The sequence below is a fragment of the Crocodylus porosus genome, unplaced genomic scaffold (assembly GCF_001723895.1).
Source record: "Crocodylus porosus isolate Cpor-Errol unplaced genomic scaffold, CroPor_comp1, whole genome shotgun sequence".
Taxonomy (NCBI): domain Eukaryota; kingdom Metazoa; phylum Chordata; order Crocodylia; family Crocodylidae; genus Crocodylus; species Crocodylus porosus.
This window is the reverse complement of record NW_017728943.1, coordinates 72,288,010-72,307,511: the sequence shown is the minus strand read 5'-3', so window position 1 is coordinate 72,307,511 and position 19,502 is coordinate 72,288,010. Positions and strand designations below refer to the sequence as shown.

The following is a 19,502-nucleotide window of genomic DNA, read 5'->3' as shown; positions in this document are numbered from 1 at the left end:
TTATCTTGCTGGGATCCTATGACCCCAGCTGACTTCCTGCCCTTTGGGCAGGGGGCTGGACTCGATGATCTCCCGAGGTCCCTTCCAGCCCTAAAGTCTATGAAATCTATGAAATTTCCCCTTATGTATTTAGGAGTACTGCTTTTTTTCTAGATTCTGGACAGCTGGAACAGCAACTAGAGGAAGCCAGTTCTGCACGACGAGAATTAGATGATGCTTCCAGGCAAATTAAGGCTTTTGAGAAACAAATCAGAGGCCTGAAGCAAGAGAGAGAGGACCTTAATAAGGTAAAAAGTGTTATATTGGTAATTTCATTATATTTCATTTTAAATGAATGTTCCCTTAACATCTTAATTTCACAGTAAAATTGATTAGGTGATGATGCAAACGTATTACTCTTTCTGAATTCTCACTCCTTTTTTGACACAAGGAGATCATTTTAAACATTATGTGTACTTTCACATTGGGTGGTCCTAGCCGATTGATTCCAGACATTAAACAGATCCGTGAAATGATCTCCATGTTGGCTGCACAGAAAGCCTTTCTGGGCTTCAGATTAAAATGATAATTATAGCAGTTAGTAGGCAAAGGATAGGAGAACTGCCCCAGAGTACTAATTTAATCAGTCTGGTGAAAGTCATGCTCTGAACAGTCTGATGATGGTTGTTTTGTGTTGCATGAGTATTTCCAGCAGAGGGAGATAAAAGTTCCTCAAATTGAAAGATTTAAGGTTTAACTTGGGGAACATACAGATATTCTCACCAGAATTATTTCTCTTCCTTTTTGGATATCTCTACGTATCACAATGCAATGCCATGAAAAATCCAAGCTAGGTCTAAACAAGCAAGTTCAGGTACCCCAAAGTATAGCTACATTTGTCTGATGCTATAACAGGACTAATGATCCTGGGCGAAACCCTGTATGTTATAACTATAACGTAGTTATACTGTTTCAAGTACCTGAGCTAACCCAGCTATTTCTGCACCTGTGCAGACAGCCTTTCTCAACATCCTTTTGTTGTCCCACCTCTGTTCAGGAGGTTGTAACACTTCTACTTTTATGCCAACTTTGTTTCCATATGCTACTTATTATTTTGAGCTCTACCCTAGGCTATAACTTAAACCAACTGGGAAACAGAAGACTGTGCAAAGTATAGGTGCATCTGTTTGCTGAATGGGGTGTTGCATCATGAATGCATTAAACTATTAGCATCCAGTACTTTGGATGCTAATTTGCTAAGTAAATTTAAGGTATTGGCTTTGATCTGTAAATGATTTATTACTGCCTTGGGATTTGTATATCTGCTTGAGAGACCATCCATCTATCTTCTCATGGCAGCACTGGGCTCTAAGGGCATCTTTACGATGTGCTCCAGGGGTGGGGAGAGGAGGGGCGCTTTAATTAGAGTGGCTCTTGGGATAATTACAGCACATCAGAGCAGACATCCTACATATCTGCAGGCACCCTTAGTCTTCTTTAAGTGCTAGAACATTTGGAAACTACTGTTAGACTTGCATAGCCAACAAGATGGCAAAGTAGGCTTTCTGTCTTCCCTATACTGCATGCATGTTTAGGCTCTCTTTTCTCCATTCACCTGCATCAGTCCACTATGGATTGTTTAATGACATCCAGCCAAATTTTTATGGACTCGGTTTTATGGCAATAGGTAGGATAAAATAACTTTACAGTCTTCATTAGCTTTGTCAACATGATTTTTACCTTGTAGATTTATTCTTAGTACAGTATTTGGCTTCTGCACGTAAATGCCCTTTTAAAGAATATATATGTAATTTGTGCTATTGGTACTTGATGATACTGTAGGTATACAACACAGGAGTTATTATAACTGTAGAGGATTACCAAAGTCTTTGAAGATGGAGATTTTTACAAAATATTTTTCCATTCACTTATCACTTGAAGTTTTTATTTGACAGACATAATATTTAATGATGCAAGTTTTTCTTTATTTGATTTAAATCATTCAGGAAAAGTGTGACAATAATACTTTGAATTAAAATATCATCATTGTTTTGTTATATGAGATGGTCTCAAAAGTATTGCCACTCCATGCACTGAATCTGTGTAGTGGGCCAAGTTCAAGATTCAGTTGGCTGCAGTTGTTTTTAATTTGGCCTCTGACCTTCATAAATAATGTTCACAGTTCATTGCAAGCAGTCAGCCTGTCATATGTGGGTGGTTTTTTTAGGATGTAAATATTTAGTTTCCTTTTGCTTAGAGCCCTCATGCCCTTGTCCAAAGGTAGGGCAGAATTTAGCCCTGTAGCTCTATGTATGTTTATAACCTTTCCATTTTTTAATCTGTAGGAACTGACAGAGTCTAGCGAGAGACTAAAATCCCAAGCCAAAGAGCTGAAAGATGCACATAGCCAGCGAAAACTGGCTATGCAGGAGTTCTCAGAGATGAATGAGCGACTGACAGACTTGCACTCCCAAAAACAGAAACTTGCCCGCCAGCTCCGAGATAAGGAGGAAGAGATGGAAGTGGTGATGCAAAAGGTAGAAAATTTAAGGCAGGAGTTACGCAGAACAGAAAGAATAAAAAAAGAAGTAAGTAGTCCAAAGGAGTTTTAAAAAGTCCTTGAGGAATAATGATATGTGAAGGGCTTTTTGGGCAAGCAAAATAACGCTTATTTCACTACCTTTATTTAAATAAAATTATATGAGTCTGTGAATCTTTAGAGTGATATTCATTTGATTATAGCATTGTATGCAAAATTTAGTTCCTCAAGAATTCAAAAATTTCAGCCTAATAATTGGGCATTCAGCCCTTACACTAAAAGAAATCTCAGTGTGTTTAGAAAAAGTATAATATCTGAATCTGGTTATTGTTAACAATTATTTTTGTAGCTGGAAGTTCAAACTGAAGCTGCTGCTGCTGAGGCATCTAAGGACAGGAAATTGCGTGAGCGAAGTGAGCAGTACTGTAAGCAGCTGGAGAGTGAACTAGAAGGACTAAAGGTTAGTCTGCTTTGATTTTGACACCTCTAAACTTAACAGCCTGCAATGATTTGAGCTGTAAAATTGTTTTCAGGCATGGAACAAAAGGGTCTTATGAATTTGTCACCTCACCTTGCTCTGTACTGAATGCAAATACAAGTCATATCATGCTGTCACTATGAAAGGCTGTGTAAGAAACAAAGTTCCAGCAAGCATAAACTTTTGACCAGTATCCTATGTGGACATTAAAAGGTGGTTATAGTCAGAGGAGCATCGCTATAAGGAATCCTTAGTTTTTCTGTATTTATTACCAGACATTATCTTCTGTTACTAATTGCTAACTTTGCAAGTCAAAAAAGGTCTTTTATAATTTGTTAATATATTGCAAACAATATCTATGAAGACATTTTGGGTATTAATTTGTTGTAATGATATATTTCAGTTATGAGCCTAAAAAAATTATTGTAAGGGAAAAATTATAATGTACTGCATATCTTAGGTAAGTATGTCCAGTAAGGCCCCAATCTGGTAAACACTTAAGTATAACTGCACAAATGAATAGTCCTATTAATTTCAGTGTCATTATTTATATAAATAAATGCTTTCTGAATCAGGAATTTAACCAGTTCAAACTAAAATTCTTATCCCATTGTGTGGCATTATATAATAGGCTTTTTAGAGGTCCAAAAAGATTATTAGGAAAAAAATAGGTTTCCTGGTTTCTGTATAAGTGTTTGCATAAGGCAAAATCTTGTTTCCACTTAACTCATTATGATAATTAGTGGATGATTGTATTAAGAAATATGATGGATTCTTCATCACCTGAAGTCTCTAAGTCAAGATAGGATGCCTTTCTAAACGTTATGGCCTTCAAACATGAAGTACAAAGTGAAATCCCATGAATTTTGTTTTGCAGAAGGTCAAACTAGACCATTCCCTTCTGAGCTTAAAATCTATGGTTAACAGTTTTGTTAATCAATGTCATTGGGACCCTTGCCAACATTAAGAGGCAGGGTGGCAGATTGGTTAAGACATCTTGCTGCAGCTCAGAGCTCTGTGGAGAGTATGGCTGGGCTCAAGTTCTGAAGAAGAGATGGTTTGCACAGTACAGCTCTGTGCCATCATCGCCCAAACCAGTTTGGACCTCCTTGCAGACTGGATCCAGCCTGCAGACCATAGGTTGCTGATCCCTGCTTTAGAAGATTTGATTTTTCCTTAAACCAGATTTCATAACTGTTGCAAATTCAGTCTGCTCTCAGAAAACAAAGCAGTCTTCCGTCTGGTTTTTATGTCTCCAGCAGCCATGAACAGTGTGGCATCAGAACTAAGATGGCTGTAGTGGTTGTTACTTGAATATAGGATGTAGTTTATTCTTTAACTGCTCTACAGGTTCTGAATTGCTGTACCTGACCAATGTCAGTAAATGAAACAGAAAATGATCTGGGTGGCATGTGGGGGGGATACATATAAAAATGGGTTGCCATTTTTAAACACTGTCTGTTCATAACCAAATTTGAATTAATGTTAAATATGCTCAATATTTAAGCATTTTTTTTCAACAGGCAAGTGTAACTTCTTTTTAGGAAGCAGAGAAGGGTGGCACATTATAGACTAACTTGTTCAGAAAGGCATGAACCTATCAATTCCAGAAAGAAAAACAAGCCTTGCGCAGAACACTTTGACCTCTCTGGATATTTCATCACTGACCTCAGAATAGCTGTTCTTAAACACCAAAACTTTAAAACATAACTTGAACCTGAAACTGTGGAACAAGAAATCATCCTTGAATCAATTGAATCGTATTACGTAGACTAGTTTTTATAATCCCTATGTTCTTCAGTAAGTTAACGGTTTTGTTCTTCCCCTTTTATCTCTTCACCCCATCTTCACCTCGTACCAGTGCCCTCTCCTTTCCTCCCTTGTTCTTTGGCGTTTGTATTTAAATTACTTTATGCTTTTGTATTTACCATATTTACTTGACTATCAGATAGCCTCCCAATAATTAGATTCTATATATGGAAAATGTATAAATTTATTATAATTTTTCAGTTATAGAACCGAATTATTGGAGGTTTCCCTTGAATTTGTTGCCCTTCCACAGCTATAGTAGGGATAATTAATCTGGGAACTCAGGTAGCCCCCTTGCCCTTGCCTCCTCCCAGCCTCTTCCCCTGCAAGCCCCTTCCTCTTCTCCTTACTGTCAAACCCTGTTCTCCTTGAAGACATGGAAGTGAGGGGCAAATTTGAAAATAATGACCTTGAAATAAATATGTATCTAGTAACTTGCATCTAGGGAAATTATTACAGGTATGCATAGACTTAGTTCATCCAAAATTGATGCAATTTACCTCTTTTGAAACTGCTGCAAGTTTTAGCATGGGTACTCCATAAACACACATATAAGCAGCACTTTTGTATTTACTCTATATATAGTAGAAACTGTGCATGATATTAGTGTGCCTGGCTGCTGACTGATTCCAGCTTCAACCAAGTGGCAACCGATTTCGAAGTAAAGTGTCTCACCTTGAAGCAGAGAAGAGGGAGTGGAGAAAGGAAAAGGAGAGAAATTCTGGCCTATGGCCTACATTCCCCTGTGGAAAAATCTGCAACATCTGCAAACAGGTCTGTGGCTCGAAGATTGGACTCTTAAGTCACTGCAAAACCCATCCATGAGCTGTGGTAGAGATCATTCTCAAATTAAGGGATTGCCAATGATGATATTAGTCCAGTGTCAAAAAGGCTTACGATTTACCATATAGTTCATTGGGCTGGGCCCCAACAAAATCAACAGCCTTTCAAGTCATGGTGACTCTACAGTTCAGCATTGCTTGGTATGTGTGTCACTCCAGAAAGAATCTTAGAAAATAGAGCTGGAAGGGACTTTGAAGGGTCATCTAGTTTATCCCCACGTACCAGGCCAAGACCAAGTTGTATCTAAACCACTCCTGAAAGCTGTTTCTCTAATCTGCTCTCAAAAACCTCCTATGATGGAGATCCTACTACCTTTCTAGGTAATCTGTTCCATTGCTTCACTGTTTTCACAGCTAAAGCTTTTTTTAATGTTTAATTCTCCCTTGCTGTACTTTAAGCTCGTTCCTTTTTGTCCTGTCCCCAGTGGACATGAACAACTGTTTATAACATCCTTCTTTTTAATGACCTTTCACATATTTTAACACTGTTATTAGGTCTCTCTTCAGTCTTCTGTTCTCTAGACTAAAACAACTCCATTTCTTTCCATCTTTATTTCTAGTCATGTTTTCTCAATCTCACATCATTTTTATTGCTCTTCTCTGGACACTGCAGTTGATTCACATCTTTTTTGAAGGCAATGCAAGAGCTGAGTGGAATGGAAAAATTATCTCGTATTCCTGACACATGACACTCCTATTAATATATCTCATTGCAACAGTATGATGATATTGTTGTCTTATGCTTAGTTTGTCATTTACAATAACCTTCAGACACTTTGCAGGAAAAATCCTGCCTTTCCAGTTATACCTCTTTTAGTATTTGTGCAGTTGGTTAGTCCTACCTTAGTGTACTTGTCCTGATTAAATTCCACTTATTTCAGGCCATTTCTCCAATTTGTCAAGATTGTTTTGAATTCTGATCCTATTTCCCAAAGTGCTTGCAACAGTTTCCAACTCAGTACTGTATACACATTAAATAAGTGTGTTCTCTATTCTACCAACCAAACCTTTAAGGAAAATATAGAATAGTATCAAGCACAGGACAACCCCCTGGGGAACCTAGTTGATGTAACCTTCTAGTTTGATTGTAAGTCATAACTAACTGCTCTTTAAGTACTTTTTCTAATGGTTTGTCTGTATATATTACAGTAGATTCATCTGGACCACCTTTTCTTAGTGTGCTTATGAGGCTATTGTGAAAGTGAATGCCAAAAGGCTGGTTAAACTCTAGATATATCACATCCGCTGCTTCTCCTCTATCCACCAAGCCTATTCCCTTTCATAGAAAGAAATTTGATTGTTTTGATATGCCTTGTTTTTCACAAATCCAGAGTGATTTTTATCTTTTAGGTGTTTACAAATGGGTTGTGCATTTTTTTTCAGTATCTTTCTGGAAATTGAAGACTGGCTGGTCAGTAACCCCTTGGGTCTTCCTTTTTCCCCTTGTTCAAGATAGGTGCCTTTTCCAGTCTTCTGGATCATGTATTCTCCACTAACAGCCCCAAGATTTCTTCAGTCAGTTACCCAAGAACCTTAGAGTAAATTACATCAAGCCCAGCTGACAAGTTTTCATGTAATTTGTCCACATAGGGCAGAACCTTATTTTACTAGTGTATGTGTATAATCAAAATGCAGCTTGCAACCAACTCTCAGTTACCTGTCTGAAGTGTAGGAGCAATTCTGTTGCCCACTGTGGGTGCATATGTGCCCCCATTATAGGAATAGAGTTGTTCCCTGGAGATGTGCAGATGTCATATAACACAACACTTACTTTCTTCTCCTTCTGTACAAACCATGATGTTTATTAAGCAGTACTCCAGTGATGTGATTTATCCTGCCAAATCTCTGCTAGGACAATTAAGTCCTAAATTTAATGATACACAAAGATGTTCAGCATCTCCTATATATTTCCCATTATTCTTGCATTGTATTGTTATTATATTACCAGTATAGCTCTATAGAAATTTTAGTCTTTCAGTTCCTCCTTATTGCAGTCAGCTTAAATGCTAATACCTAGTGCTGACTTTTTTCAATAAAAATGTAAAACCCCTTTTCTTTATGTTGCTGAATGTTTTTCAGTATGTTCCAGCTGGAATTTCAAAGCATGCCTGTTTTACCAGGATTTTTTGGGGTCTGGAAAAAGGGATGGTAGAATTTGTGAACAAGAAAGTGTGGTGTGAAAACAGGAAGCTTTGGACTTTGATGTCATTTGAAAGTTTTATGAGCATATTTTTTACATTTGTGCGTGTGTTCCCAAACCTTCACTGACAGGAGCACTCTAGACAAACTTAAAATAAATTATGTATTTTTTAAATATTTGACATGTTTAAAATTACATTCCCAGCCCCCTGCCTGTTTTCCCCTACCTGAGCCATGACAGGTTATTTAATAAAGAAAAATAACAACAGAAAAATTATTGCCAAAGCATATGCCTGTTCAGCTTAAATATATTTGCTTCCTTATAGAGTTTCTTTAACCAACATTTTATAAATAAAAAAGCTGTGTATCACAAACAGATTCTTAACCATACTCACCCAGTAAAAGCCTTGATTGTGTCACTGCAAAATACTCTTACCTATGGAAGATGGAAGCTGTGTATTTTGAATAAAAACTAGCAAAAAATAGTATCGCTAAGGGCTAATCTCACAGAAGCCAAGCAGAAAGTCTTCCAAGATTAACTTTTAACAATGTGTTCAGCTGGGATAAAGGAGAAAATATGATTACATTGAGTGACCATATTTGAATCTTCACAGTTCTGAATCCACAAAGCATTACTGCAGTCTCATGTGATGGTGTTCCATATGCATACTGATGTTCAAAATGTGATACTGCCTTTGCAGTTGTAAACAGTGCCTCCATGTTATAATTATATTTGAATACACTTAGTAACATTATTAATTGTATCATCTTTGTGAGGTAGGCTAGTATTGTTTTCTTTATTTAAGGTAAAGAAGCTTGTTCAAATTTTCAAACATGCCCTTTAACCATCTGTGTGCAAATAAGTATATTGCATCCTTTTGTGCCTCACAGTTACACTGTTTGTGCACTCAGGGAAATGCATATGAAAACATTTATGCATGCAGCAGGAGATCAGGCTTGGGCCAGCTCAGACTATATTTTCTATTCCTTATGCTACTGTTGAACTCTAGTTCTGTTTTAATATTTTGTTCTTGAAACAATACCCAATCGCTCGCCAACCACTTTCTCTCACACTAGCAACTCTTCTGTCCTGTGGGCTCATGTTTTGGTGCTTTAGAATATCTTTGAAATTACATTGGAACTTTCTGGTACATAAGGTTGCTGTTTTACCTACTGTACCTGCTGTGGATAGGTTTCAGTGAAGAAAACTAGCATGTCAGGCAGCAGCGAACCTGTGAAATGGTTGTTGATATCTGCCCAGCAATGTATCCCTATGCTCTATTCCACACTTGCCTGCCCTGTGACATCTTCAGATGGGATCGTTCTCTTATTCCCTAGTTTGATTCTGTCATAAGGGTAAGATTTTACCCTTAGATTGTTGTGTCTTTGCTCTGATTGAGGTAATCTTGTGATATTGTAAATGGGTGAAACTACATATCTAATTGATTATGCATTCCCAAGCCGAAGTTGGTAGCAAGGCTTATTTTTCTTCAGATAGATGTCCAATAGAAATGCAGATGATATAAGTTTTCTTGGCCAGCCTGTAGCTATCAACATCTGTTTATGCATCAGCAAAGTAAAGGTACACAAACCCTTGGTTGATGCTGACTGAGGAGAATTTTATTAGCTCATGGGAAAGCTGGTGATTATAACTAGACACGCTGATCTCTCAGGGATTTTATCTTAGGCTTCTAGTTGAACTGCCCTGCCTAAAGCACCATGTTGCTTTACTAAATATTTTATTTTATATATTTTATAATTAAGTTTCAGGGATTTTAAAAACCTGATCTATTCCATGTCCTTTTGTTAAAAGGCACTTTTCATTTTGGGACTTAGTGTTGGATTTTAAGACTTGAACAGCAGATGGTGATTAATACTCAGTCAAATAGGCTCTGCTTCATTTTGAGTGTACAGTTTCTTCCAGACTAGTCAGTAGGAAAGCTGTAGTGGGTGCAGAATATCGGTCCTTTGCTTTCAGAGATAACCCAAGCAATGTTGAAATAGCAGACCTTGCCAAACAGCTGTGCAGCATTCAAACTGATACAGACTGAAGAAGCTATCATTCTTGGTGCTTCGAGTTTGTTTTCCCCACTTGTCTGGTGTGGCATACATGATAAATTTAGATGAACTGCATCCTAGTTCTTTTTCCAAGCTGCTGGCCAAAAGGTTTCAGATTGGTCATATTTGACACCTGTGTTCTAGTCAGCATTGATGTTTCTGAATTGCTGCCTTATAGCTGTCTCACAAATTGCTTATGTGAAAAATTCATGTAGAAAGTATGTGAGTTGGAATCAGAAGAGGTCTTGGTAAGATTAGGGGACTTTATATCTTTTCCTACTCCAGGGTGTCACTTGAATTTTATGTGACTGGTCTTCCAGTTTGTGAACTCAAAGGGCTTGTGTTGGGGAAACACAAAAATAAACCCTGTGGTCTCTTTCTGGTTGCCTGTAAGTAGGCAGAATGTGGCTTTTAACATTCCAAAGTGTGATATAACCATATTATGCCATGATTTGAAAATAACATGCAAGTGGCTAGCCTACAGGAAGAGAGTAGAGAATTGGACTTAACTGTGTTCTGACACTGACTTTTAAACAGTTGAGATAAATGCATATATGTAACTGCAGTCTGTTGTATGAATTATACTCACACAGTGTGCCATGTTCTAAACATAAGATTGTGTATATCAAGATTGAGTTATTATTAAGCATACATTTTCAGTGTTCTGCTATGCAAGAAAACTAATGTTGAGCTGTTCCTTTTTTAGCAAAAGCAAATTGGTCGCTCACCAGGGGTGAGCAGCACAGAACATCAGCAAGAGATCACTAAATTAAAGGCCGACTGGGAAAAGAAAAGTGTTTTCTATGAAGAGGAACTATCCAAACGAGAGCTAATGCATGCTAATGAAATCAAAAACTTGAAGAAAGAACTGCGGGATGCAGAGAGCCAGCAGCTCGCCCTCAAGAAAGAGATTATGATCTTGAAAGACAAATTAGAAAAGACCAGGAGAGAGAGGTAAGTGCAGCCCTAGAGCTTCCCAGTGAATTCTAGATACCTTAATAGTTCCAAATGTAATTTCAAAACATACCATCGGTCCAGGGGTTCTGGCTCCAGATTCATTTTGGTAGACCTGATGTCAGAGTATAATGTGTAAACAAGAAAAATAACTGAAATCCATTTACCAGCCTTGTTCAAAGAAAGCTACCCCTGAAAATTATATATATTCTTGGGTCAAATTCTGCACTGTGAAAATTTGGCTCCTGGGGTTTAAGTTACAGCTTGAATAATTTTTTAGCATTCTTTTTCCTCTTGGTCATTTCATCAGTTGATTGGAAAACTGAAATGTGAGAGGTCATCTGCTGCTTGCATTCCTGCTGGCACAAGAACAGTCATTTAAGGTGGCTTAAGGTTGACTCATCCTGGGTTTTATCCAGTGCTAACATCTGTCATTAGGCTCCTGTAGATACAGACCCTTTCATCTGTACTGACAGAGTGATTTGTCAAAGTCCTGCTTTTCTTCCAGGTGGTGGAGCTGATAATTAGCCTGGAGAATGTTTCTCAAAGTATTCATCAGTAAAGACAAGTTTATCTTAATGTACTACTAGTAGTAACCTGATTGTATGAAGTACTTTCATTCATATAAATTTCAAAGTGCTTTACAGACAGCGGTACACGTCCTCTCTTTCCTGTTACACAGCAGAAAGTGGAATAGGAGAACCAAGAAGTGTAACTCAGAAAGGCAAAACGTAATGAGAGCTGCACGTCCATAGCTACAGTGTGAGAACCAAACAAAGGAATAAAAAGAGACGGGAGGCAGGGAAGATGCTCTATTTCCCTTTGGGGGCTCTGTTTCTTTTTGGGGCTACGTACAAGAATATATTGTGTTGCATTTTACTGCTGCCTTAAGCGGCATTACCTCCTATTGGCAGCTTGGCAAACTGTAGTGTAAGAATGAATGGGAGTCAAGGATGCCAAGCTAATTTCAGGTTAGCAGAGACATCTGACATGACAGCTATACTTCAGGAGAGTGTCAACAGAATATAAGATCTACAGGAAGTAGCCTTTTTTGTTCCTATGGATACCCAATTCTTACTGCAGCCAGACACTTTCTCTTGGCCTTACAGGTATGATGCTGATGGTAGAAAGTAGGATACAGTGATGAGGTAACTCAAAGACTTTCAGATGAGGTGGGCCGGTTAGGATGTTATGTCTTGTATTGTGTCAGGGTTGACAGTAGTCTTACAAACAGTTTAGATTATGGCTTTGCATAGGATAGTTTGGATAGGGATGATCCTGCCTCAGGCAGGAGGATGGACTAGATGACCTCTGGAGGCCCCTTCCAGCCCTACTTCTCTTATTTCTAGGAATCACTTGGAATATTGTTAGAATTACAGCCATCTTTGGGATGGACATACAACAGCCCATTCTGTGGCAATGTCATAGCTTTTTTTTAGGACAGGAAGGAAAGGCTAACATTCAGTTGAAATTCTAGGTAAAACGTACATAATCAGCATGTTATCAATATGCCACAAAAGCTTAACCAGAATATTGAGGCTAGAAACCTTACAAATGTAAATAGGACACATCTTTAGTAACTCAAAATAGGATTATAAATGTGACTGACTAGCACAATACACTTTGGTATGTTAGTTCAGGGCTGACTCAGAAGGAATAAGGCCTTTTAATGAATCACTAGCACCACTTCCTGCGGCACAAAAATTTTCTTGGAATTCTCTCATCCAAACAGCGACCAGCCCTGATACTGCTGAGTTTGTGTGATCTTATCAGATTACAGCTCCAAGTTATACAGTTGCAATTTCCCATTTTAAAGCGATAACAAGATTATTTCATAAGACAACCCTACCTCTGGTTTGCTCTTTTCAGAAATCTAGTTCCAACATGATCTTTGATCTCGCCAAGGAAAAAGTGAAAAGGAACTGAGTATAAAAGGAATGGTACAGCAGATGTGCATTTTTGTGTGTGTAGTGATCACCTTTATTTCAAATGCTGTAACTAAGACAGATCCTGAACTAAAATGTATCATATAGCCAAAATGTAGGGTCTGATCCTCTTGCTAGGAGTGGAAGACACACTCAGCACCTCTCAGGAACACGTCAGTATAATGCAAGATCAGGTCTCCAGAGTATAATGATGTAAGTATCCTAGAGAAGCAGGGCTGGAAAGGACCTCTAGTGGCCATCTAGTCCAACCCCCTGCCTGAGGCAGGATCATCCCTATCCTAGTCATCATATACAAACACATAATCTAAACTCTTTGTAAGACTGCTGTCAACCCTGACAACAACATAAGACATAACACCCTAACCTGCCACAGGTAAAGCAGAGGAACCACAGCAGCCAGTGTCCTGCTTCTATAAAAGGTTGTTAATATGCACTTAAGAGATCCCAGGTAGAGGTTCATACCCCCCACACAGAGGAAGGCAAAAACCCCACAGTCTATACCAGTCTGACCATGGGGTCAGAAATTCCTTTCTGACCCCAGATATGTTGATCAGTCTGACCCTGAGCAGAGGGGCAAGACCCTTTAGCCAGGAACCTCCAGCTTTAAGTCCCAGTAGGGGCTTTGGCACATCTAACTGCCAAGTGTTATGTTTCAAAACATGCCTAGCAACAAATGATTTTAGTGAGGAGCCTAATATGCTGTACTATATTTTAGAGTCTGGTTGCAACACTACGTTTATTTAATATTAGGAGTAGGAATTAGATTCTTCATAAATGTCTGTCCATGTACCAAGTGATACTAGAATAAGCATGTGCAGAGTCCTGCTGTGGTCAGTGAAACTCCATGAAGATCCTAGAGCAGGATTCAGACATAAGTAAGTGAGGAAAAAAATTATAAGCTGATTTGGATCTGCAATTGCTCAGGTTTTTATGAGTGATGCTTAAATATTACGGAATGAAGATATAAAAAGCTATGATGTGCCTGTTAGTAATTGGTTGTCTTCCATCAAAGAAAATTATTTTAGTTATGGAACTTTATTGCATTTTTCTTCTTACCTTGCTGCTGTTTAGACTCATGTGGGTGTGCGCATGTGTGTATGTGTTTGTAAATAAAAGCTGTGCTGTGGCAGAAAGGTTTGTCAGATATATTATGAGTAGTACAGCCACAAGTTAATTACCTAGGTCAATTCCAAAAAAAAGTTTAACAAGAACTTTGTATCACAGTATTCTGCATGCGCCACTCACTTTTTTTTAAAACCTGCATTAGAATTGCTCTAGAGAGATTTTTCTTTTAAATTGATATGATTGTTCAATTTTCTCTGCCTCTAATATGAGTCATTCTTAGTATTGATAGTCCAACTGTATGTGCCTTGCAGGGAGAAAGAAACACTACCTTTACCTACATAATAATGATTCTGTGTTAAAGTCTGAGACCTTGTAATTTACTAGGGCATGAAACAAATGCTTCATCCTACTAGAACATCAGAATGTGAATACAGGATCAGACCAGTAATCCAACTACGGTGGTAATCTGTCTCTGATCTTTGTCAGGATCACATGCTTGAGAGACAAGTACAAGATGGGATAATCATGGAATATCCTGTTTGTAGAAGTTTCTTTTGAACCTGTCAGTTAGTGGTTGGTTTACTGAGCTGGGAGTTTTTGTAAGTCTGTCTTGTTAAAGGGTGTGGTGTGAATAAGTCAAATGTTTGAGGTTTGAATTTTGCTTCAGGGCCCCTTCCCATGGTTTCAGAATAGCATGATAAAATAATTTGTGCCCTCCTCCCACAGTCACAATACAGAAGTAGCAACATGACATTATAAGAGTGTACTCCACATTGTTTTATTATGGCTTGCTCAGTTATTTTGAGAATGAAAGACAATCTAGGGCATGTACATGTTTCCTAAAGTTCATGAACAAATATGTAACTAAGTTTTAGAAAAGGACATGAAATAGCTGAGAGAGAGCTTGTGGCATTTTGTTCTTTATGCCTACCCAAGATATGCCACTGGAATCTGTCACTTTTCTAAGCCAGGCATTTCAGGCTAGATGAGATACTTGAGGACAGTTGGTAGATCTCTGCACTCACTCCTTATTTCTGAGGCCACATTTTCTTTACTTCAGCTTCTCTATCTTCCCCTTTGCTTCCCTTACCAGTTTGATTCACTGGCATGATGACTACTGCCACTGCAATTAATGACTTTGCTTACAAAAAATCCAAAAAACATCAGTTGCGCTCACCGACCTAACAAAAGTTGATATGAATTCACCAACTGTGAGCAAGCCTAGAAAGAGCACATTTTAGAAAAGTCTAAAGCAGCCAAAACAAAATACATTTTAAATGCACAATGCTGAACAAAAATATTAGCCAAGTGCTGAAAGAAAAAAAGGTTGACCTACTGTCTGAGAAGTTAGCCTTGAACCCATGTCTTGTTCATGGTAGCAAGACCTGTTTCCTTTAATTCTTTTCTGCTTATTACCCAGTCTGCTCGTCATATGCGTGGAATCTCAAGGTCTGGGAGAGGGTGGTGGTGGTGGATTTCAGAATGGAAGTCATACAGTACCAATAATAATATGTTACATTGCTAGAGTGAAGTGTTATGTTTCAAAGGATGCCTAGCAACAAACAATTTCAGTGATGAGCCTAATATGCTGTACTATATTTCAAAGTCTGGTTGCAACACTAAATGAATTTCAAATTAGGAATAGGAAATTCAAACCAGGAATATTCTTAAACGGGTTCAGTGTAACCACTGATGGCTTCTCAGTTTTTAAGGATGTTCTTGCAGAATTGTTATAACTTTGCCAAGTTCCATCTCAAAGACAGAGTTAGATGAAGACATAATTCTCCATCCCATAATCTGAAATATTGATCTGGTTGCAATTTAAACTTCAAGACAGTTTCCAATGTTTTTTATTTTTTATGGCCTTTTACTGAGCACTATCTTCAGTGTCATAATAGATGGGCCATTATAATTTTACCTACTATCTACCTGGCACTATCTCATCAACCTATTAGCAAACTACATCCTAGTTACTAGCCATTACTATGAAACTGAAATGCCATAAAATAATATTCATGAGTCTCTACAAGTAAATGGGATGGATTTGAGGGGGTTTATGGCTCTTCTGTGCTATACTACCTTTTTTCTGATCTTGAGGATTGAGAAAATCATATTCCCTTTGACAGGGAGTGTCTTACAGCTTCATTCATCTGCAAGTTCACAAGGTTCCTTGAATATGATAATGTTGATTGATATGACAGTTTATTACATGTGCTGTCTCCCTGCTAAATGAAATCCACCTGAGTAGGGAAGAGTTCAGAACAGCAGCCAGCCTGGAGGCTTTCCACAGAAGAAAAAACAGAACAGATTTCAGAATCTGCCTGTATTAGAACCTACAGTTCAATCATGATGTATCCCAAGATGTCAGCTTATCTGTCCACTTCTTATTGATACTGATAGATGAACCTTGAATGGGTTCAAATAAACATCCTTTTACATTTGTTAAATTAGCCTGGGAATAGTTTAAGCAGCAGCTTTTCTCTTCATGGGATCAATCTTGCTAGACCAATGTGTGTTTCACACATGAGATGCTAATATGTCTAGGTCTTGCATCTGACAATTCTGTCTGTAATCCTGCCTAGGAGCTAGAAGTGCAAAGATGTGTGAAAAGTAAAATGTCTTCTTAACAAAACAATGTATACGAAAGGGCTTTCCCTTACCTGTGAGTGTCTTCAACTCTGTGGCGATCCCTTGAAATCATAATAGATTGATATATTTTATTTTGCAAAATAAAAACTGCCGATGAGTTTGGAAGATTGCCCTAAAGAATGAAGTACTTCTAAGAAGTTGATAAATGTTAGCTATATTAATCCTGCAGCAAAAGAAGGTTAATATCTGTACTAATAACATTGAACACACTGTTTCAGAGTCCTAAGATTAAGCAGATAATCACATTCACAGTTTAGTAGGTTTCCTATATAATATTTTCACCTTTTTGTATGCTTCACAGTCCTTATATAGTTACACATTGCAACCATAATTAGATTTAAGGAAATAATGAGGTAGGATAATGTGAAACTTACTGTATTTTCATTACACCTTAGCCAAAGTGAAAGAGAGGAGTTTGAAGCAGAATTCAAACAGAAGTACGAACGCGAGAAAATTCTATTAATGGAGGAAAACAAAAAGCTCTCAAATGAGCTAGATAAGGTGAGAATTGCTTATGTGAGTGGCTTGGTTAGCAGTTCAACTTTCAGTATATCCTGTGTTGGAGATTATATAAATTGGATCCACAGTATCCATCTCTATCATGACCTATACTACATTCCCTATATTCCTATATATAGACCCTATATTCTTGTCTCCAGATGGGGTACCTCTTATTTATTAGACCCCATAATTCATGCTTTGGACAGAAAAGCTCTACTGAGTTAATAGGGGTGGAGGGCTGTTCCTTCCATGGTAACTGATTCATATGTCTACCTCTACCTTATGGCAAGTAAAAGCTAAATCAGAGTAGCTGCCTCCTGAATAGCACATTGTGAATGAAATGGGGACAAAGTGCCTCAGTTTAGCTTCCACTTAACACAGAATAGGAGAAAGCACACCTGGAGTATGTTAAGCAAAGGCATGCATCACTTTTCCTGATGAAGCTGAGCCACTAGGCAGCCCAGAAAGCAACAGTCCTTGGGATGGACTACCAACAGGGAGCATGCCTAAGTGGACCAGCATGGAAAGCATCACCTGGGAGGGGAAAGAAACCCCAGCTTCCAATCTCTGCCACTAGAGTGATTGTTTTTTATTTAACTGTAAAATGCACAAACAGTTTTAGGACCAGGGACTGGAACCAAGGAATCTGATCCCTCCCCCACCCAATCACTAAGCTACAGAGTCCAGCTCCCTCTTGCTTGCCCTTCTGATACCATGACTCTTGTATGCTCATCTGCCCAGTGATCCACCTTCAACAGGGCAGGGTGGTAACTACCTTTATCTAGCCTGTTCTGTAGCCTGGTGGTTAAGGCATTGAAGGGTTCAAATCAGCTCAGATTGTGGAGGACTTAGGGCCCACTTTCTGAGTAAGTTGTCTACCCACTAGGCTGCTGAACACAGTGGGCTGCATTCAATGTTGCCAATCCAAGTTTGGTATGGGTAGGTGAACTGCTAGGTATAGATGTAATATGTTTCAAATATGGAAGAAGATGAAGTGGAATTGGGCATAGGTGGAGAATTAAAGTGTCTGGAGAGACAAGGCTATGCAATACTTTCTTAGGCCTGGCTCCTGCTGAACAAGCAGAAGATCTCATAGCTACAGAGCAGAACTGGAACAGAAGATCAGGGTGTCTTGCATTTCTTGCTTTGCTCAAGCCCTTTCTTTCATCTTATGCTTCTGCAAGCAATGTACATCCATATCTGTACATAAAAGAGAAGTCCTAAGTCTTGTCAAAAATATTGCAGGAGTCTCATTCTGATAGTAACTCCAATTCTGATTTGTTTTCTGAAGAAGAAATGCAGTTTTGGTCCTTACAAAGGGCCTTTCAACACAGCTAAGTCTAGACATAAAAGCAGATGTCACAAGGAACTCATTATGATTGATGCAGGGTTTTTAAAAGAGGTACTAAAAGGTAGAGCACAGAGAAATAAAACTCCTTGATCAGCTCAGGCCAACACAAGGGTGAAGTCACAGCTGTTGATAGACTAAAAAGGCTTTTTGACATTATCATTCAGCTCACCACCATGTTTGAGAGACTAAGTATGAACAACCGACAGCTGGAGGAAGAGATGAGAGACCTGGCAGACAAAAAGGAATCTGTGGCACATTGGGAAGCCCAGATTACTGAGATCATCCAGTGGTAAGTACCCAACTCTAATGTCATGGCAGATGCCCTTGATATAGGATAGTTATGGGGTAGGGCTGCTAGTGCATTTTTTATTTGTGTGTTGCATCAGAAAACCCCAGCTCCCTTGAGAAAATCTCCAACATGTTAGGTTGGAACTACATTTTTTTCCTGGGTGTTTCATTACATTCTGGGTTTAGAAAATCATGTTCCTTCTTAAGAGCAAAATTGTCTTTTCAAATAAAACTGTTAAACCATGAAAGAATTAGCGCCACTAGGTGTGGCTTGTAGCTTTGGAAAAATGTTGAAAGGAATCATGTGCCTTGCTTGCTGTTTTAAGGAAAAGCAAGTCTGGGAAAAGCAGTGGCTGTGAGGAATTGTATCACTTCTCCTGCATTATGAACTTCCCTGGAGTGAAATAAACTTAATGGAATTTATATCCAATGTTATGGAGAGAGAAACTATTCTCAGAGTGCAAGCACTTAGGTCTAACGCATGGAAAATGGTGTTCAAGTGACCTTGCTAATAATGCTTTCATTAAACTGTCACATTATGTTTATAATGCAGCCTGTCTATTTCTAATACACTAAGGGAAAAGTATGAATTTCAACTGTTGATGGAATGAGAAAGGTCTTACTAAGAGTTAGTGATTTTAAAATATTTTTTGCTTTTTTGGCCCATTGTAATGTTGAATTTATATGAAAACAAACTGCATCCAGATATTTTTTATAGATCAGTTACTTTTGTGGGGTATCTGTATTGTACACTAATATTTTTTTATTTTGTTTGTTTCTTAAACTTTTTTCCCTTTTATCTTGTTTTATACTGTCTGAATAATCAAAGCCCTTATTTGGTCAAAACAGAAATGAATAAACATTGTCTTTTTAAGGAGACCTGGTTAGTTTGCTGTTGTGACAT

General features: G+C 38.2%; 1 protein-coding gene across 5 annotated transcripts in view; it reads left to right on the top strand.

Moving 5' to 3' along the window:
- Positions 1 to 19,502, top strand: part of CDC42BPA (CDC42 binding protein kinase alpha) — a 333,906-nt gene that overhangs the window by 239,652 nt on the left and 74,752 nt on the right. For all 5 annotated transcript variants that reach the window (XM_019549566.1, XM_019549565.1, XM_019549564.1 and 2 more), the window contains exons 12-17: positions 154 to 287; positions 2,325 to 2,567; positions 2,868 to 2,978; positions 10,551 to 10,798; positions 16,854 to 16,959; positions 18,475 to 18,599. In XM_019549566.1, coding sequence (XP_019405111.1) covers positions 154 to 287; positions 2,325 to 2,567; positions 2,868 to 2,978; positions 10,551 to 10,798; positions 16,854 to 16,959; positions 18,475 to 18,599 — 967 coding nt within the window. The remainder of the gene's footprint in view (positions 1 to 153; positions 288 to 2,324; positions 2,568 to 2,867; positions 2,979 to 10,550; positions 10,799 to 16,853; positions 16,960 to 18,474; positions 18,600 to 19,502) is intronic.